At 39.6% G+C, this 21,922-nt stretch overlaps 1 protein-coding gene across 5 annotated transcripts in view; it reads left to right on the top strand.

Moving 5' to 3' along the window:
- Positions 1 to 2,271: 2,271 nt before the first annotated feature.
- Positions 2,272 to 21,922, top strand: part of col11a1a (collagen, type XI, alpha 1a) — a 74,672-nt gene continuing 55,021 nt past the window's right edge. The window contains exons 1-7 of one of the 5 annotated variants that reach the window (XM_068343698.1): positions 2,272 to 2,626; positions 8,712 to 8,873; positions 9,193 to 9,406; positions 11,561 to 11,723; positions 18,502 to 18,627; positions 20,134 to 20,226; positions 21,471 to 21,569. In XM_068343698.1, the coding sequence (XP_068199799.1) occupies positions 2,512 to 2,626; positions 8,712 to 8,873; positions 9,193 to 9,406; positions 11,561 to 11,723; positions 18,502 to 18,627; positions 20,134 to 20,226; positions 21,471 to 21,569 (972 nt within the window). In that variant the 5' untranslated portion in view covers positions 2,272 to 2,511. Of the gene's footprint in view, positions 2,627 to 8,708; positions 8,874 to 9,192; positions 9,407 to 11,560; positions 11,724 to 18,501; positions 18,628 to 20,133; positions 20,227 to 21,067; positions 21,254 to 21,470; positions 21,570 to 21,922 lie in introns of all 5 variants that reach the window. The other 4 variants (XM_068343700.1, XM_068343697.1, XM_068343701.1 and 1 more) reach the window with 4 other exon arrangements.

The following is a 21,922-nucleotide window of genomic DNA, read 5'->3' as shown; positions in this document are numbered from 1 at the left end:
ATACAGTAAACATGTAGAAATGCACATAGAGGTTAGATTTGGGATCTTTTCACAGCCTCCTTTTCTTTAAAAAATGTCATTGTCCTCCCAGTTTTGTCTCTCTACACCTATTTTAGATCCTGCTGAAGGATCACAACCTGAGTATTTATTGCAAGGTGTAAATGATATTACATCGACATCTCAACATATAATTTGCCGATATCATGATTGAGTTTGCACATTACCTCATCCAACACATTACCTGCTTCTACCTTTTATTATATCTATCTATGTGATTTATTCCTCATGACACACATTGATTTTTGTTCACAAAGAAAGGGATTATAGTTTTATTATAGTCCGTTATAGTTTGTTTTGCATTTTCTGGTTAAAAATGTTCTTTTGCTCAGTTGCGCGACAACGGTATCGTACAGTAAGTGAGTAAAACCTGTTTAATTATCACAATGCTGAAGTTCTGAAAAGACTGAAATATTTCAAATGAAATAAAATTATGTTCATTTGTCTTAAAGTCTCCTTTAAACTGAAACTTTCCACGTATCCATTTAAGCTTTCTTTCTATTTGGAATTACATGGTAGGAACAGTTGCTCCATTACTTTATATACTCGAGTAAATTAGTACTTTGTCTATTTGGGAAAAGATTACATTCCAAAATCTTCCTTGTACTGTATGTGATACTACAGTATTGGACTTCTGGTCCAGTGAACCTCTCACACAGAAGTTGTGGTTTGTTTTGTGGTGAGTTTCCTGGCAGCATTTCAGAATGACATGGGAATGTGACTTTCCTCATTGTCCAGATTTTCCCCATCAGACAGGATATCAAACCATCAAATTTTAAATCATAAGCACACTTTTCTATCCCTGAGGCTGCCATCTGCCACTGCAGCAACTTTTTAACTGCAGTACCCAATGGAGGCTGTAACAAGTGACTGCATAAAGCAAAGCTCTATTGTACGAATTATTCTTTCGATTGGTGCCTGGAAGATAACTGAAAATAGAGAAAAACTTCCTAGTGCATCTCAGTGACAAAGCACTGAGATGCACTCCTTCATTGATTTCACTGTAATAATTTCTTATAAACCATAAAGTGAAGAAATGTTTTTTCTAACTTTACTCTAGACTGCTCAGACCTCCACAGGAACCCATGGGAGATACTGAACCACACTCCGTGAATGACTGCCCCCAGCTTATTCAACCATGAGAGACTGAAATGGAAGATGAAACTCAGGCAGACATTTAGAACTGGTTCTGTTTAGTGGCACTGGGCTTCAGGGTGGAGCATCTGATCTTGTTTGTGTAGAATAAGTTAAGTGTTATGTGTGGTTATGTTTGGTTAAGAAGGAAGAATTGGATAACAGTGAATTTGGTCAGGATCCATGCCCTCACTAGAGTCATGACAGATGCTGGTTGTCCTATAGACTGTCTTGTGCTTATAAAAATAAGGGTTTGGAAATTGTATCACGTGGTTGACCGTTAGATAGTCAAAATATCTAACGTTTTCACATAATATGTCACTGATATGCATGCAGTTCCTGTGGGAAATAAGCCAAAGAGAACTCAAAAGGCTTCGGTTCACAATGACATTCTGCACATCTCTGAAAGTATATGACAAAAGCTTTCTTTCAAAAGATCTTTTGCTTCATATTTTGATTCCTTTCATTTTAAGACTTCCAAAATTAAAATTATCTCACTTTTGTCCAGTTAATGTTCATTAAATTTATTCTGTTTGTGAGCCTTAACTCTCAACCACCTGTACAGTGACATATTGCACGAATTTCTCATGCCCAGCCACATGGCATTTGCATGTTTTTTTATTCTGTTGTTGTATTACTGATAATTGTTTAATTTCTTCAAAATTCATTCATTCATGAATAAATTAATTTTTAAGGAGATTTTTTCATTATTTTTTTGGAGTTCATTAATAGAACGCGATGCTATACGTTAACACTTCATACAAAATTGTTGTTTTCTTGCAGCTAATTAAAACTGATCTCAGGTGTTGCTGTCAAGTCGGGATACTAAATAGTAATAAACAGCTCTACATATACGTTTCTTACATTTCATTATTCTGAGATCGTCATTAAACTTGCTTCTCTTCTTTCCTCAGGCGCACTCGATAAAGACTTTGGTTTCTTCACAGAACTAATGGGAGGACACGAAGGAGACTTTCAAGCCCCGTGATTTGCTAATCGGGGGCTGGTTCTCCTGTCACTTCCCTGCAATCGTAGCTCCGGTTCGTGGAGCTTGCCCAGCCCTCTTGTCCGTGAACGCACCAAGTGTATCGACTGCACTTTGTGCGTTTTGGTTAAAGCCCGACTACCTTCACTGTGAAGGCTGGGCACTGGGGAGGAGGATCGGGGGCCTCGGTGTAGCTGAAAGAAGAGGCTAAACTCCTCATGGCTTTTCTGTAGGACAGTTACCGTCATCATTTTGGGATTGTGGAAGGGACGTCATTAAAAAAAAGAAACACCTGAAGTCGCCCAAAAGTTTTATTCACTTGTGGGCGCTCAATCATGGAGATGCAAAGGTGGTCCACAAGGTGGAAAACGAAAAGGTGGTTTATGGATTCCACTGTAACAGCATTCATCACTTTAATCCTGGTTCTAGAGGCTACGAGTGTCAGAGCAGGTAAGATTATTAGGGACCAAAGGTCTGTAGAAAAACTTTTATCTGACTGAGAAGGAACGGAGACACGACCCGCTGGGAAAATTCGGTTAACTGGTGATGGAGATTGGTGGATTAACACATTCACCTGGACACGGCGGCGCCGTGTTTTCTGCGCAGTTGAATTAACGGTATACGAGTTTTATCACGTTAAAATCGAAATCTATGTCCGATTACGCACAATGTGGAAACCACCAAACACAGTTTAGTGGCAGTAAACCTGTACCCTGTTCATTGTGTTAGATGATTAGAGTTTTTTCTTTAGACACCACGTGTTCTCAGGGGTAAATGACTTGAGGTGATTTTTTTTTTTTGGAAAAAAAAAAAAAAGTTCATGAACACAAAATTTCCCGCGAGTTACTTTTACGCATGAATGGAGAGCGTCCACCCCGAGGATGAAATGCTTCTCCAAATTTATTTCATCCTACACTGCTGGTATGCGCTCACAGAGATCACCACATCGCATCAGAATTCCAAGTCTATTAATATTTATTTGGGTTGAAAAACAGGTGTTTGTGTGGAGCGTGGGGTCCTCAGGGTGGATGTTGACGCGGATAGCAGGGTGAATTTCCTCGGCCAGGGGACACTGGACAGTTGTCACATCGGTTTTTTTAATAACACTACTAACAAATGGTTGGGAGTTCTAAACAACCGATGACCCTCAATGAAAATCTTGCATTTCTTCTCAGGCTGATGGGGTGTCGAGTTTTGTTGTATTAACTGGTGCTGTAATGTTTTGAGATTGACTTGGTTGTTATAAAGAAGGCATATAGAAGATGTAGATGTCTATCTACCATGAGACCTGGAAAGACTCTCTAGGTTAGGTGGCAAAATGAATATTTGACATATCATTTTGGATGTTTTGTCACTTAACGTGTTAGTGTGATCATATATGTACTGTATTACCAACCTGTAGTCTACAAAGGCCTCAATGAATCTCAGACCTGTCAAATAAGAGTGCAGGGTTCTCTGCTGGTCTGCAGGGGGCTCAGTGGACAGGGAGGCTCACCCTTTCTCCACACTGCCCTGCTCCACACTGAAGCCCAAAACCTGGCTTGTGCAACCTCCCTGGTGCCCACCGCATCCCCTCGATCTTGCACTCAGACGTCTAGTCAAATGCAGGACAAGGCTGTGTTGTGTGAGCGGTGGGAATGCTTCCCCTCTAAGTACTGAGGAGTTATTTGATGATGGTGCTTGTTGCACTTCCCTATGATTTCAGAGCCTTCAAAGAGCTGGCCTGCATACTGGACTAGCCTGCAGCCATAATAGCCACAAGTCACAGGGTTCAGAATTACACAGGCCTCACACTTTGACCCATTCGAGGTAGCTCTAGAGATTTACTGGTGAATACAAGGTTTTTGGACACAACATGTATCATAACGGCAATTTTCCAAAATGGAAATTCAACTTGCTTTGAGTCTTAAAAAGGCTTTTTGGACCAAAGGATGAGAAATCCTTTCTATTAATGATATTAACGTAAGAAATCATGTGATGTTTATTAATGTAGTGTCAGTGCTATTTTACTTTAGCCTCACAAATCAGATTATGCCACTTTTCCCCTCATTTGCTTTCTTTAAGTTCATTCTTGCCTGTTGTTTTCTGCTAAGATTAAAGCCTAGTCGCTCAGAAGTTACTTGACTAGAATATATTTCAGATTGAAGATTCCAAGCTTTTTTTTTTTTTTTAGAACTAAAATATTCTGCTGCAGGCTCGATGTTCCACTGTCTCATTCAGTCAAAGCTGTTTCTGCAGGGTGCCTTCTCCATCTAGCAGTGTACAGACACGTTTTCTCAGCCCCCGGGGCACAGGCTCAGATGTGCATTCCAGCAAACAAAGCTAGTATTTTCAGAACCCTCTCCCTAATGTGCTCAACAGGAACATCAGCTAATCTGCTGTCACCTATAGCTGGATCATTTGGTGGCAAGCTTTTTTTGACGCCACCTCTTGACGCCACACAGTTGAAATTTATTAACTTATTGACATAATCCACAAAACTGCATGATCATTATAGCTTATAAGAAATCTCTTTTTTAAATTACATGATCCATTTGGATAAAAATAGGCATTGCACTATATAATAAACTGTGCCGATATTCATGTTGTGGAAGCAAACAGTAGAAGTAATAAGGAAATGTGGAAGGGGAAGAGCAAAGGGAAAAAAAATCTGGGTAGGTCTCAGTGAAGTTTCTCTGGTATGACACCAGCATAAAGCTGTCTTGTTTTAGCCGGCAGCGTGGTAGAATTTTAAGGAAGGAGTGAGGAAGACGGGGAGGAGGGGAGGGGGGGGATATATAGAGAGAGAAATTCTGGCTGAAGATATTATTAGAGTCTCAGGGAGCTGCAGGTGAAAAGGCCCTCCTCCGTTTACTGACCAATTTCACCTCACTGTAAAGATGTAAGGACTGCAGATGACATAATGGGACAGGACCAGTTTATAATGTCAGTGTGTTCAAGGCTTTCATGTTATGCAGAAGAGGATGAGCTGAGTCAGACCTTTATGGCTTGTGTCCAAAGAATGGTGTCATGTTATCTTCTGGAACACCTGCGAACATGAAATAGATAATATCTACTTCTTAGGGTAGTGCAGTCATCACCCTCCCTTCTCATCCTATGTTTTTTTCTGTGACTTGCATAAAGAGGGTTCAAAATATGAGCCGTAGAAGCTGTCTGGTGTGATTTTAGTGTTTTTGTTTGTCTTGGTTCCAAATTAAAGAAAGTCAGTCCCAACCATGTCACCTTCTACCTGGAGCTTTTTGGTCTGTTTGCTCAGTTGCCAAGGGCAAAGTCACACCAGTTCATCAGACGCACTCTTTTAAAACTTGTGCACACTCATTTGACCACCTTAATGGATTGGTCAGTATTGACGTTTTCTTGGCACCTGTCTGCGAAGGTCGTTGCCTGGCCAAAATGCCACATCTGGAACATATGAGTCGCAAAGTTTGAACTTAAAACAACTCTGCAGGAACTCACAATGAGGTCCTCAGTTCAACGTCCAAAATAAGTAGGTGGTTCATCCTCATCCTCCCAAGCTAGAAAAAGGGCAGAGTTGTCCTCTGTGATGGAATTCCTACGGGCGGTTTGCTGATATTGCTCTGAGCTTTCCTTTTCTCCTGATGTTTTTGTATAATTATGCATTATCTCTCCTTTACATCCTGTTGAAACAGGTCAGTGAATTTTATTGGGGGACAGTCTGCTGACACTGAGGACACCCACAATAATCCAGCATGAAATTCATATATAAGACATACATTTTTTAAGTGCTGACTAGTTATTTGATCATGATCCATGTTGAATCTCCCTGTGATTTCAGATCACAGAGTTCAGGCAGCTTTTGTGAGAGTAAAGCTTGTATATTTTTTTGGTTTTTTTCATTCAGACTTTTTGCATTCTTGGATTGTATACAGTTCAGTGTTTCGTGCCATTGACCATCTGTCTTTGCTATCACAGTGAGGTGCATCTGATCCATTGCAGATGCTGTATAAGGTGCATAGGCAGGAAGACACCAAATGATATCCAAACCCTTGAATGTATATTCAGCATTATACAGTGTTTCAGACATGTTAACTATTTCACTCAATATCTTCTGTTGCTTACCTTCCATTATAAACAACAAAGCCAAAATCAGTGATCCTTAGATTCAGCACAGACTGTCTGATGAACTGTTTGCACCATTTTTGTAATGTTTTCAGTTGTTAAAATAATGGCTGTCCCTAAACAACACAATTAATCAAACTAAACAAAGCTGGAAGATAACCAGAAAGCAGTGAGTGACAGCAGATTTTTTGGATCAGTTAGCTGAATAAACTTCCTGTGTGATTTGACCTCTTCATGCCAAACCAAACAGTGGCTTTAGAGGTGCCAGTCAAGACTTTGTGGCATCTTGAAATCCTTATTTACCCAACAGTAACTGATTGCCAGTGTTTCTCTATTTGTGTCAGCCTTGCTTCTGCCTCTTTTAGGAAATCTCTCCTCTCTAAAGCTGCAGTGTCCATTTTGTATATGTCCATCAAACCATTAAAGCAAATTGTTGGGTATGGATTTTGTTAAAGAAATTTAGGTTATTATGTTGCATTTTGTACAAATTTATTCTGTCACTGGACCCAACATAGTAAAACATATGGCAACTAAATTACCCAAATAACAAAGAGTCATTATGCTGCAGCATTTAAGTCTCTACCATCATATTTCCATAGCTATTATAGTTTATATTGAGAAGGTTTTTTCATAAAGAGGCGTAATTATAATGCTGCCAAGCATGGTGGTGCAGTGGGTCGTGTTGCTGCTTCACAGAAAGAAGGTCCTTAGTTTGGTTCCACATGAGACTTTCCATTTTGGTGATTGCATGTACTCTGTGTCTGTGTGGGTTCTCTCTGGGTTTGCTGGCTTTCTTCCACCTGCAAAAAAATACAACTTAGGTCAAGTAATCACTCTAAATTGTCTGTAGGTAGGAATGTGAGCATGAGTGAGGGTTTGTCTTTCTGTGTGACCTTGTGATGAACTGGCAACCTGTCCAGGGTGCCTGCCTCTTGCCCATAGTCAGCAAGGATGGGGTCCAGTGTAACCTCTGAAACAGATTCAGATAAGCGACTGTAGACAAGAAGATGAATAAATGACTGTATAATAATGCTTTCTGAGGGGTAAAATTGATCCACACAGGCCCTTTTATGTGTAAAGCCCATTATACTGCAGAGAGTGGTCCTTATTGAGGTAAACCAATCCAGGAATTATAGAACTAGATCTCCGTCGGCCCATTGTTCAGTCTGCTCTTTGACTGTCAAGGAGAGAGACTTCCTCATGACGGTGTCTCCTAGCTGGAATCTTTAGAGATGTGTTATTTCATGAGTGTTTTACTGAGTGATTATTATTCAGTGTTAGTTAAAGGTCCAGTTTGAATGAATCGGATAATATTTCATGTCATTAGAGTCACTAGTCTGATTACTAAGCAACATACTGTAGATGTTATAAACTAAATCATGAACTAAATCTCACCTGAATCATTTTTTTTAGTCTTTAGACACCATTTGCTTGCTTGGTGTCATGATTCAACTTTAGGTTTTGTTGATTTTATCCTTTCAGTACAGTTTAGGTCTAGTCATAGTGTAATAATACAAACACATCAAGAATATTTTCCCTTCATTGTCACTTTGAAGTTTAAATTTAGACTCTTGACTGAAATCCCCAGTAATAGATGAGTGCCCAAATACATAAACCTGCCTCTGGAGGATTTTGGGGTTTTGACTGCTTCCTTTTTTGCTCACAATACACCTTACACCTGTTTTCAGGTTATTTTTTCTCACCCTTTTTAGTTTTCTGTGAGCTAAAACATTTCACAGTAGTTGCATGAGGTTAGTTTTGGCAGGAGATGATCCATGACATGTTAATGTCCAGCGGTCCTGTCCTGCTTCTTTAATTTTATATTCATAGCAGACAAAGTGAAACTAGGTGAGGTCATCATTGGGTGCCAGTATATACAGAACCTCTGTGAATAACCTCTAAGCTGTATCCCTTATTGTCCAGTTGGTTTCCACCACTCTCCATTGCTGTGCCAAATCAAGTTAAGCATTATTGCCATTGGTGACTCTGAAATTTGACGTTTTGGTCTGTTAAACCAGTGGCTCTATGGATATCCAAACTAATGAAATCTATCTATACAGTGAAATATTTATCAATAAGATATTGAAGTATCTGCTGATGGTTAATCTGGTGGCTTTCTGGTCACACATTTTTGGTTTTCTGACCATATTTTGAAGAATTTGCCCTTCAAAAGCATATATAAGTCAAAGAAAAGGTGTGGTGTTTCAGTGAGGCTGTCGTAAATGTCATGGTGCCCTTTTGATGACAGTGAATCTTCTGCACTATTATGGAAGGGTTCTAATGAACACTTCTGTTGAGTGTTACACAGACTATGTTAACTGTAACCAATCGAAAATAAGATGCCACAGACGTTTGTCCATGCTTGTCATCCATCATTCATGTGTTGATTGACTGTTGTAGATGATGACCAGTACTGTGATCTCACCATTATTTTATCTGCTCTCCCAATCAGCAGAACCAGTGGACGTGCTAAAAGTATTAGAATTTCAAAATTACCCTGAAGGAGTGAGGAAAACATCAGGATTTTGCACAAACCGAAAAGCTTCAAAGCCAGACTCAGCTTATAGAGTTGCCAATAAGATCCAGAGCAGCGCCCCCACCAGGCAGTTATTCCCTGGTAAGTGTCATTTTGCTACTTTTACCTCCTTTCAGCCTTTGAGAAGATTATTGTTTTTTACTCTGTGAAATTTGGGTTATTTCATTATGTCGATATACATCGTTGTATCTTTTATGTATACTGTAATTTGATTGAAAAGAATTTAAAACTATTCAAGTAGCAATGGATTATAGTTTAAAAATGGAAGTTGAGGCCTTGTTGCACTGAAGTGCAAGGGTAGTAATCATAATATATATTAAAAAAATATTATGAACTTTCCTGTCCTCTGTCATGACAATGACGTTAACCATGTGACCATGTTCACCTTTTGGTTGTGTAGGTGGTGTTTTTCCTGAGGACTTCTCCATCCTGACCACAGTGCGCCCAAAGTCTGGCCTCCAGTCTTTCCTGCTGTCCATTTACAATGAACAGGGTGTCCAGCAGCTGGGTGTGGAAGTGGGACGCTCACCTGTCTTCTTGTATGAGGATCAAACCGGCAAGCCAGCACCGGAAGATTACCCTCTGTTTCGTACTGTCAACCTTGCAGATGGAAAGTATGTCCTGAAAGATCCATTCACTTCATATAACACACTCAAACACACCCATGCACCCTCAGACTCAAGCTGGCTTGGAAAAATAATGGATTGTGTGGCATGCGGAGAGTTAAGTTGTTGAAGGTGACTAAGAGTCTGGGTTCAAATGAATGAGCCAAGGTCAGACAGTACCAGCCAGGCTATATTTATCACACTGGCTTTTTTTATGTTATTGGTCTATTCATTATTAATCTATGGTGAAGATAAGATGAGCATTCATTTCTTGTGATTCTACTTTATGAAAACAAGAAAACTTATGACAGGATTATTCAGCTCATCGGGGGTCTTTGGGCGCAGAGACAGGTCAGAGACAGGGAGACACTGGATTATTAGGACACAGCAGGGACTGCTGTGGGCAATCTGACCTCATCCATGAACTCACCGGCTCTGTTATTTTAGAGAGGCGGGGGTTGAAGGAGGAGTAAAGGGGTCACCAAAACTTCCTCTTTACCCCTTTGGATTACCTCACCCAACCAGAAACAGCTCTCCTAACCTCTTCACATGAACCTGATTATCTGGGCCCAGGTTCAGAAATCCCACCTTTCCCACCGAGAGCTTCAGTTTACCTGGAATGAACCAGTGTGTGGTGGGAATAAATAACAAGACACAATGTAGACAGACTGTATTGTTTGAAATATTATTTTAATTTTGCTTTTTTGGGACATGTTTATGATAATGTGTTTTCTGAGGATTTTGAAGAAGTCACAAAAAACATTTTTATGACAGACACTTTCTTAGTGAGAGCTATTGTGTACACATTTATCATGACAGGAGGCTTTTAAAATCCTTCAAGAGTCTCATGTCAGCAATAACTCTAGCCTCATGTGCAAGTTGCAACAAAGCCAGCTTTGTTTTGGTCTTGCAGGGTTGTTTTGTCCGGTTTGTGGTTTTTGTGACCTGTTGTCTAAGAAGCAGTGTTCCCTGTAGAAGATTTTTAACTCTTCTCGATCTGAATGCATTCCAACTGCAGGCCTCGTCTAAATCTCCACTCCCTAAAGCTCAGGCTGTGTGTAGTCTGTGATTCCTGTGGATGTATTCATCCTCACCAAGAAGCACACACCGAGTTCGAAAAGAGAAGCTCGCTGATTATTTATTATGTGAAGAAGAGTATTATCCTCTGAATGGGAGGATCTCTGATATTTTATACTTCCTGCTTTACATAATGAGAGCTTTTGATATGTTAGCTTTTTCCTACACCTTGTTACTGCTTATGTTCTAATTATAATACGCCTCAAAAGTTTGACACGTTTAAAGCTATTGAAGTCAACTTTGCTTTTCAGCCATGAAAGTAATCCTCCTTAATGTACCCCTAAACCCAGCTAGTTTGGAACATTATTTTCATCCTAATCTCCACTGCATGCCAGCAAATGTGCGTTCCAATAAGAATCAAACATTATGTTGTGTTAAATTGTCACATACTGACATGATGATAGAAGTTTTGCTTCCTATATTTCTTACATTACCATCTTGAACTATGACAGTCGTGCTGGTTCTCATCTTCCACCTCAAAACAATGTTATGACTGTGTGTCTCCTGCGCTGCCAGGGCAGGCCTTCCTGGATGCCGACACTCACTTTCCACAATGTTCACCATGTCTGTCATGCCGAGTAACCCAGAAGGAGGATTAAGTTTTGAGTTTAATGAGTGTAATCCCGTGTTAAACAGGGCCAGAGTGTGGGGGCAAGAATGTGGTCCACCACTGCCTGGTATGCAATAGCCCTTAAGTGCAGTAGCTAAATGGACCAGTGGCGAGGGAGGTGTCAGACTCACGTGTGACCTCGGTTAACCCTCCGCATATAAGGGTGTTGACCATCAAAACAAAGAAAGGAAAACTGAGATCTCCTTGTTTTTATTTGGGCCTTTTATTTCTATAATGAATCCCAAGGAGTGTCTTTGTATTTTCGGTATGTTTAAATGTTTAAAATTGGATTGTGTTATGCTATTTTTCTTATTAGAAGGACTATAAACAAATATATTCCACAAAATGTTCAGTGTTCACTTTCCTCATAACGTATCGATTTTTGCAATCTTTTCTTGTTTTATAAATCTATTATTTATAAATTTTGATGAAAACATTTTTAATTATTCACCTGTCCTCGCTGTGTCCTTATCCAGGTGGCACCGCGTGGCCATCAGTGTGGAGAAGAAGACGGTCACCATCATCTTAGACTGCAAGAAGAACATCACCAAACCTCTCCTCAGGAGCGATCGGGCATCCATCAGCACCGAAGGCATCACTGTGTTCGGCACCAGACTCCTGGATGAAGAGGTTTTCCAGGTAAAGACTTGAACTAGTAATTCAGTTGCTTAAATGACGTATTGGTGCATGTGCTAGGGTAAATATTAGTGTACTGATCAGAATACTGATCAGTAATCATCAATGATTTTCCAGATTCTAAATGCCTGAAGTAATTTCTCCAAGTGAGTGTTAGTTTTAGTTGTATTAAATTAGGCTTGGAGCCATTAGATGTAACAACGTAGTAAAAAAAAAAAAATGGAGATGACAGAAATCCTGTCCGGGGTGGAGATATTCTGTTGTTTTGATGCATGAGCAGGTTTGCATTCATGTGTTTTATATCACAATGTAGAAGAGCTTTGGCAGTTTTTAGCTTATCTTATGTTTAACTGTTAAACAATGTGATTGTGATGCGCTGGTGTGTGATTTTTCCCTACATTATATCTACTGTTGCTCGTACTGTCTTGTTAACTTATACATAAGAAGTCATAATAGCAGAAGCTAAGGCTTATAAATGTGATTTAGCTGAGGTTCATCAGGTCTACCTAAATGCACCTCACGTGGTGACTGTACTTTGTGATATTTTGTGGTTAACCTCAGCCAGGCAATGCTCATCATCCTTACACGTGTGTGTATGTGAATACATTTTTTTTTTGTATCCTTTCAGCCTCCTCTGATCCTTTGTTAAAGCTTCTCCTTACCTTGTAATTAGAGACACTAAGTGCCACAGGAACCTCACATGTTTAGGTAAAAAACAACCATGTCTTGTTAAAATGTCCTCTTAGATTGATTGTTTTTCTGATGGTTTGATCATCGTTAGTTTAAATGAATAAAGCATATTAGTGGGGGGAAAAAAGTTATGATCATGTAAAGATGGCTCAAGAGAGTGCTTGTGTACCACACATCATTTCCATGCTGTGAGGTGTGATGTGACTCCTAGAGAATTAAAAATCCTGACGCATTGCTTACAGAGGAACAGCTGGAGACTATTATGCATTAGCTCTTCTACAAAGGAGGTCATTTTTTTCTTCCCTGACAGCTTGTATATTGTTTTTTGCAGAATGTATCAAAATATTTTAATAGATTTCAACAAAATTCTGTTTAAAAGTTTCTCTTAGAATGGGAAAGATACGATTACATTTTGAGATTAGATCTAGATCATGATGCGGCTCCAGGAAATTGCTGCCCTGGCAGAGTTTCTGTCCTACATACCCCATGCCAGAGGCAAAACGTGGTGTATTTAGACATAAGTTTATTCACAGAACCAAAACACAATATGAAGTGCTGTACTAGATAAAATTAACTTATGCAAATTTACACCTTTTGGCTTTATGCTGTGTTATGACTGGTGTCTGGAATTCATGTTACCTTCGTCTGTAGAAGGTCATTAAATGCCACTGAAGCGCTGGTTTGTTAATGAGCTGAAGGAATGATGAGGAATGTTTGTGATACCATGTTTGAATGTGTGATACCGCTACTCTAGTCTAGAGATGAGTGAGTATAAGTATGTACCTTGTCATCCTCACAGGGATGCATGTTTTGGGGCCTTTTTGTTTGTTGCTGGTTGTCATATCTTTGATTTTTCTTCTCTTGAACTGTTTCCTCTGCGTGTTACACTCAGGTCATTTGGTTTATTTGGTACAGTTGTTCAATGATGAAGAGTTAAATAAACATTATTAGTTTGATTATTTGTCAGATTACTATTGGAAGAAATATTGGTTATGTTTTATAAGGAAAATTTCTACATTAGGATTGTTTTATCCTCTTAATGTTTAACTTAGAGTCTTTTAAATTTCAATCTACATATCAGTTTGTGGTGTGGGTGTTGCTGACATCTGATTGGATATGGACCACGATTACTGTTTCATATTATTCAGTACAAAAGACCTAGCACCTTGTTGTGGTACAATTTTTCATAAACATATTTGCTTTTAGTTTAGATTAGATTTATGAGAGGACATTAAATCCACCGTTTATGAAACAGAGTGTCCACTCAGGCGTCGGCCTGTGGAATGGCCGAAAATAGGAAGTAGGTTAACAGGGTCTTCTCTGTGTGATTTTTGGAACAGGTCTCTTGTCTGTTCTCTGTCCCTACTCTGATGCATGCTGGGATATAAGAGATTGAAGAAATATATGCAATTTGCATACAAACTACAGTATATTCAGAATGTAATGAAAATACAAACTCTTTGACATACCAACTGTTATTTTACTTAGATTTAATTAAACTGTAGTTTATATCAGATAATTACAGCTTAGTTAACCTGCTTAACCAGTTGTGAGGTAGATCTACTTATAAATTTACTAATAACAAAATATTTTCCTTGGGTGAAAAAAAAAGAAAAAAGATCAGGCTCAGCATGTGCTTTTGCAAGCTGACCTGCATTTTTCATAAACCTCTATTCATACCATACCTGCCTCAGGTTGGAGGCGATCACTGTCGCTAAGGGACCTGGTCTGAATGAATGGGGGTCTTTCACTGGCCCATCAGGCTTTCCTTATTCCTTATTTCCTCATCTCCTCCCTTCACTGCATATTCTTCCCTGCTCACCACCTCTTTCTCCATCTCCACCCTACCCACCTTGAGGCCTCCATTCCTTACCAAAGCCATGAGACTGTGTATTCATGTCTGGCTGACATTACTTGCCTATTCTGTGTATTTTTCAGTTACCAAGGCCCAATAATTCTCACTGTAGAGTAGATGGAGCTGAGTTGTTCTGGATGCCACGTCATCTTCATCTTACAAACTAGCTTTTTATTGCCTTATGATAGTACTTAGTGAGTCATTTAGCCTTAATAGTCAAAGACGCATTAATTAGCAGAGTCCTCTGAATTTATTCATCAAATGGTTTTTGTATAATTGGATCATTATAAGATGAGAAAAGCCACACATCACATTTTTCTGTGTTTTTCTTGTGTCAGTTTGGACAGCTGTCCTCCATTTCTCTGTTATGGAAGCAATGCTCAGCTTTTCTTTGTGTCTTTTCTGGGACACTGTATTAAAGACTTTGGGGGGGGGGGTGTCTAATGATTGCAAGGGGTAGACTAATTATGGTTAGCTATGCTTGGAGGAAAGGTATTTTGCCCTGGGCAGAGGTATGTCAAAGTACCAGAGGTGATGACTACTTGTGCTTTGATATGATACCCTTCTGTCACCCTCTAATCACAACATCTTGTGCAGTTTTAATAGAAATCAAATAAATGAGTGAATTAACCAAACAAAACATTGCTTTATGCTGATGATACTCCTCAGTTCAGGGTATCAACCACTGTGCACTGCTTTAACCTATGGCCCCTTTATGTGTATTTATATACCACAGTGCATTGCAGTGCTTTACAGGGAAGGGTTTCTGTGCTGTCACTATCATTTCTCTGTCTGTGTTTACATCACAGAGCTCTGCATGAGTAGGTAACTCACTCTTAAACTCAGATTATAGAAATCTTGAAGAATCTTGCAGAAAGCTAAATACACATATCCCTTCATGCACACACATTGCACTCATATGACTGGAGGTTTTTTTTTATTACTTCATTCTTTATCGGTGTGTGCCGTCCCCTGGTTCTGAAAATTGTCATGCACTTTAATGTTTTTCAAATGATAGACTCAAAAACTTGAATAAACTCATAAACTCTTCCTTTGTTGACCAGTGCCAAGAATGCACAGCAAAACAGCGGATATAGCGAGAAGAAATTTATTCAAGGATACAAAAGTTTATCTTGAGCCCTCACTGCTCCTGCTCTATGTCTCTCTCTCATTCACCTTTAACAAAGTAGTAAGTAACATGCAGCTGTGTAGACTTGGTTTCTCGGCTGCCCTCTGCTCTGCTGCAGTCAGGAGAGGTGTATTCCTGAGCTCTGGCATACCTCCAAGTTGCCAGGGTCTTTTATCACAGCAGTCTACGGTGGAAGACAGGCTTGTAACGTCAGCATGACTCTCCCCAGGTGTTTGCCAGCACAAAACATCTTTTAATATCCCAGCTGCTCTCTCAAAATCCCCTTCTGTATGTCTTTCCATCCCTTATGGTGTTCCCATCCTTACCTGACACCAGTTTATTATCTTTTGTACTTTCTTTTGCACAATTTAAGGAGGAACTCTGCCCATAAGAGTGACATTTCTATCAAAAAATGATTCATACTGTAAATCCCACATCCTCTTGCAAGAGTGAAGATGTTATCTGATGACATGTTCTTTTTTACATCTTGTAGCTCCTGTCCTTCCATAAAACAGTCAAAACCTTCCCAGTTGTGCTGATTTGGGCTCGGTGTCAGGCACCGTGTCTCCACAATCTGTTTGAGTGCAGACGGGTGGCTCTCAGACTTTGACAAATTAAAGCTGACTCTAGGTTGGGTTCAAGGATTCACTTTTGGTCTTAGAGTGACACATGTGGTATTGCATGTCATCTTGACTCAGAAACACAGCCCTCAAGTGGGATGGTTACAGACTTGGCAGCTAGGTTGTCTCTACCCATGCCTGCTCGTAATGAAATGTAACTGTTTATGGTGACTGGCGTCGCGCCTGGAGTTTCCCCCGCCTCACGTCCCAAGACAGCTGGGATAGGCACCAGTTATCCCGACAGGCGCAAGCGGATGAAGTGGTTAGAAAAAATGAATGACTGATTGTTTATGGTGACTTAATTTAATGACTCAAGATAGATCGAAATATTAGTGACCTTTTGAGGTATGGTGGACCTCAAGCAGAATGTCACACTTGTTTCTTTCAGTTTCCAGCCTTAATGCTAACCCAAGCTAACCAGTTGTGGTTAAGATTTAAGATTTAAAAGTGACTTGATGCCCTGGTTGTTGGTTTGGTGGTCGTTGCCATTCAGGGTTAAAACTTTGTCATTACAGTTCCAAAGGAGTGAGAGTGAGGAAAAGTTTGGCTAACATGACCTAATTCAATTCAAACCAGATTTTAATGTTATCTCATTGGTGTACATTTCTGTCTTAATATGATCATATCAAGATTCCACTCTGCCTCTTTTTTCGGTAATTGCTGTTCTGATTGAAGCATGTGCAGAAGTTGAAAATGCAAAAAGCGTTTCAGATATTTTCAGCGTACACCAGGCTCTACAGTGGTTAGATAAGATCAAGTGTTTGGTGATCAGATGCATTTGCCAAAACCCCTATGGATGTTGTACCTGGTTGAGCAAGACAGGAACAGGAGCTGTTTGATATTTGATGTGCATGTGCTGCAGCTTGCTTCTGATTAAACGAGGTTCACATTGTCAGAGTTGCATCCAAACAGTGGGAGACATCAAGTCAAAGAATCATTCAGCCCACTGAGAAGAGCCCTGAGAGGAATCTGTGGACTGTAGAAGTAAAGCTTGTGTACTGACATGATGATGAATGGTTACGCAGTGAAAGTTTGAAGTGGCGCTGCTTGTTTTCCCAAAGGACAAGCCTTAGCACATGGCTGTTTATATGGAGGTAAATGTTAAGGATCCATAGCTCCAGTTTTAACACAGGGAGGATACACACATTCTCCTGACAAGTCCCAGCCTGCTTCGTTTTTCCTGCATTTCACAGCCAATCATCTCTTCTGCTCCTCGACATCCTGCTGACATGAGTGCAGCAGGACTTTGGCTCTGGATTCAGGTATCACATTTTGTTTGCCTGCCAAAACCAAAGCCAGACAGGTGCCGCTTCATCTGCCTTCTAAGAATCTCCTCAACAACTGTCTTTTCCAATGTGTATAAAGACTCACCAACCACCCTACAGAAAGTCAAGCAATTATGGAAAGAAAAATCCCAATGCTTTCACCAATCAGTTCACCTGCAGAGAGTTGCAGAACTCTGATTGTTGAGCTGTCAGCCAGACAAGACAGCAGTGGAATGATGTCAAACACTATGGCGTCAGTGATGCTGCCATGCCTCATCTTCATTCTCACCCCTGTGAGCTATTTTTGATTGTTTTCCTTTTTTCCTTTTTTTCTGTCATTATTCTCCTTGTACCAGACACCTTGTGGAACACCATGCTTTGGTGGGACTAGTCTTACAATTAAAAGTTGATCTTGATGAGAAGCTTGACTTGTGGTCAGTGATATTTTTATTTTTGTGTTACAATGTATACATTTAAATACATTTTGATAAAAATTTTAACACATTCAATGCATTTCAACAAATTCAACAGTGAAGACTTACAGCAATGTTACACACTGGTCATAGTTGTATTACGTTTGAACTAAAACTACAACATAACATGCTCATACAGTGAATTTCAAAGAGTAAACGTCATTAAAATTTATATTCAAATTAAAAAAAATCCTAATAAATGTTTTGGAAAAAGAATTAAAAGTCTTGTAAAATCATGCATAATTCCTTCAAAAATCCGTGTTGAGTGGAGGTTCACTGAAGTCATCCCATGCTGTACTGACTACTGGTGTACACACTCGGCCATGCCAGGTGTTGCTTTGATGATACATGTTTATTTGATTTCCTGAGGTAAACCCTGTTGCTGATAATAATAATTTTCCCAGCGTCTGAACTTAGTTTCCTCCCTGTGCCATGTGAGCTTGTGCGCTGTGGGGTGAGTGTCTGACTGTTTAATCATACGCATAGGGGGGAGTGTATTTAGTCTGCCAGACTCTGTAAGTGTTTGAGAACCTAAGTGAACCCATCTGCAATTTAAGATTTGCATTTACACCACTACACCCAGCATGTGTGAGTGGATGAGCAAGATGTGACATGACCATCATTCTAGCCCTGACATGCATTGCTGTTGATTAGATTCCATCAAGCCTCGGAAATAGTGACTTTTATCTTCTTTTTTATTCTTGTATGACGATAGTGAGCTGAATCCAGTTTGTGTGGTTTTTTTCCAGGGTGACATCCAACAACTTCTGATCGTGGCTGATCCCAAAGCAGCATATGACTACTGTGAACATTACAATCCAGAGTGTGACACGCCCCACACTGATTCCCTGCAGGCCCAGGAGCCAGAGGAAGAGGTCAGTCATCCAGGGATGAGGGGTGGGAGACCCAGCCAAGCGCCCTGATTAGTCACAGTTTGGAGGCAGACACTCCACAGCTGTAGTGGCTGCTCAAAAACAATTAAATGTTTTCAATTATGTTAATGAAGTGTTATTGTTAATGCCTAAAAATAGAAAAGGCGAGCCTTTTAAAAACTTTTCATGACAAAACACAGGTGCAATTTTAACATCATCAGAAATAATTCACACACCAGCCAGGGATAAAACAGGGGCGCCCAATCAGCTGTTAAATACCTGCTGTGTGACAGAGATGTTAGACTGTGTTAAACCATATGGAATTCAGCGGAGGTTTGCTGACCTGTGATCTCTATATACCATAACCACTGTAAAATTTACCACTAATAATATGAACATGGTGGTTTTTTAGTACAAATGGCAATAGGAATATCAATAGAAATTAATGCAGATATACATGTATTGATATGTAATTAAACTTCTCTCAGAGATCGAACTTAATTGAAACCAATGAACTTGAATTTTCTCATTAGTGATTAAAAGTTCAAGATGATTCACCATGTGAGAAGCATGGTGAATCATCTTGAACTTTCAATTAGCACTAGCTTGACTGTAGAAATCCAGCTTGATGAGTTTAAATAGGAAAAAAATGCCAAAATGCTATAGCCATGATCTGTAAAACATTAGTATTATTTTGTCAAAAATTGAGCATAAAGTGATAAAGATTTACGACTACAATTTCCTTGATCTTCTTCCGGATATTATTGCATTGCATAGTTTCATTTTTGACACCCTAATATGACACTCCTCTAGAACTAAGACAGTTTAAAAGAGGATGTCCTTTTAAAGGAGACACCTTTATTCCAGCCAGAGTTAGAGCGCCCAAAGCATGAAATTTACATACTGGCAGTAAGAATGTTCCATCACAATATCCCTGAGACGCAGCTGGGATTTTTGCTGAAGGTTTCTTTGTTGCTTTTCTTTGTTTTATGAGTCCATCTGCTTCTGTTTTTGTCTGATAAAACCCACATGGCTAGATTCAGCATTTATCTACCAATTTGTCAAATACTGTACATGAAGGTCATTACATGCAACATAATTAGCAACATTTGGTATTTATTGCTTAAAGATGAAATTTTCATTTTTACTTGAATATTAATATATTAATACATATTTTACATGATTTTTAAAAAAAAAAAGTATCTTTAGCAATACCCTGTGTCCTGTAACATTTATAGTTCCATGTGTGATAATAATAGGCTCATATTATACAAGCACTCATGGCTGCAGAAATGCACATGGAATACAGAAACATCTTATTGATCTTATCATTATTGTACATTCATATTACAATGCATAAATATTGATCTAATTCTTCATCAATGGGAAATTATGAAATTCTTACTGAAAGTGTGCTGTGCATCCTTGTTGCTAATATCAACACTGAGATCTCTCCATCCTACTTTTTCTCCTCTGTGTCCCACTCTCCGTCTCTCTGTCGCTCCCCAGTACACTACTGATGATTTGGATTACTCCCAGATCTATGATTACTCTGAGGGAGACACAGACATCGTTCCAACTGATGACTATTCTGAACCACAGGTAAATGGAAAAAGGAAACAGAGAACAGATGTGATTCCTGTAATATCTGTCAGTGATCCACCACTCCTGTGCTCTGTCTGTGTGTCTCGATGTTGTCTTTATGTGCACACCAATACCCAAGTAAATGGGAGTAATCAGCTTCATTATAATATTTTGATGAGGTGTTTCTCTGATTCTACCAGGCAGAAGTGCTGTTTTGCCCCAGTGAGTAATAATCTGGATATCCTGACCTGGTTCAGCCTACTCTGATTATGACCTAGGAGGTTTTGTGTGTGCACGTAAACACACTCAGTGTGCCAGCCCTCCTTGTGTCTGTTTTACAAGGCTGCTGTCAACTCTGACTGTAAAAATGCCATCTGCTTTGAGTGTATTTTGCATTCCAGCATGTCTTTAAAACTATTGTGTGCATAATGCAACATTTTTCATTATATATTATCCAATGAAAGGGGAGGCAATCCAGTTGCTGCAGCTATTGTACTGCTGCAATAGCTCTAAAGTTTTGCTGAAAGGCAAATCCTTTGTTTTGTTTTTGCATCTGTCCAAATTAAATACTTACCTGTAAATGTGTCCTAAACTCTCACATGAAAGGCCCAATTCACCATTTTTGTGCAGCAACTTTTCTTCCCAAAGATCTCTAGCTCTTGTCATTGGTGCATGTGGTCAACATTTTGATCTACAGGAATCAGCTACTGTAAAAACATTGGAAATGGAGCATATAACGTTTGATCGTCGGGTTGGAAAAGATTCTGTACAACTGTTGCGAATTGTGCCTTTAAATCATTTCCTCTTCTGAATGTTCCATGTTTGTCTTGGTGTTCTTTGTCGCCGCCACTTCTTCCAGAGAAAGAAACGTAGTGTCTCCATGAAAAAGAAGAGGAGCAGAAAGTCGCTCATTAAAACTAAGGCCAAGCCCTTAAACTTCTTGGTTTCCAAAAAATCACCAGCTAAAAAGTTTGCCACTAAGAAGAAGCGACAGATGCCTGGCTACCAGGCCACAGCGCCAGCGCGACCAAGAGGCAATTTTAGGGTAAACGATCCTGTAAATAGAAGACCACATCCCATCAAGATCTTCTTGCCTTGAGAGGAAAATCTATGATGGTGGACTTAGAGTTCCCTAACCTTTTCTTTGTAGATGTAGCAGAGTCTGTGGCCAGCTTGAAAGGACCCCTAGAAAATAACTTCTGGTCTGAGCCTTTGTGTTAACCCTTGCTTTATATTTCTTTCCTTTTTTCAACATGACTCAGCCAAACATTGTAGAAGGAGATTACAATACAGACATTGACTACGGCACTATAGATGATTCTCAAACTCAGTCTCCCTTTGCCACGAGCGGACCCAATGAGGTAATGTTCATCTTTATTCTCAACCACTTTTTAAATCCAGTGTTTGGTCTTTTGAGAAATGTGAGCTGAGAGGATTTTACCCGAGGAAGTACATGGTATGAAAAGACAAAGACACAAGCATTCAGACGAATGGTTGTGTCATTTGGCTTACAGAGATCTGGTGTGTGGCAGAGATGATAGACATGGAAACTGAAACTGAACCTATTTGATTTAATACTGAAACCTAATTCAGATCTTTGTTTATGTGACACACGGAAGTGGTCTGACTTTAATGCATGAGGCTACATGGACGGTCTGCAGTATGCTTACGTTTACAGCTTTACTTGATAGTGTGGTAATAATGATTAATAGCA

This window comes from Antennarius striatus, chromosome 20 (assembly GCF_040054535.1).
Source record: "Antennarius striatus isolate MH-2024 chromosome 20, ASM4005453v1, whole genome shotgun sequence".
Lineage (NCBI taxonomy): Eukaryota > Metazoa > Chordata > Actinopteri > Lophiiformes > Antennariidae > Antennarius > Antennarius striatus.
This window is presented reverse-complemented; position numbering and strand designations above follow the sequence as displayed.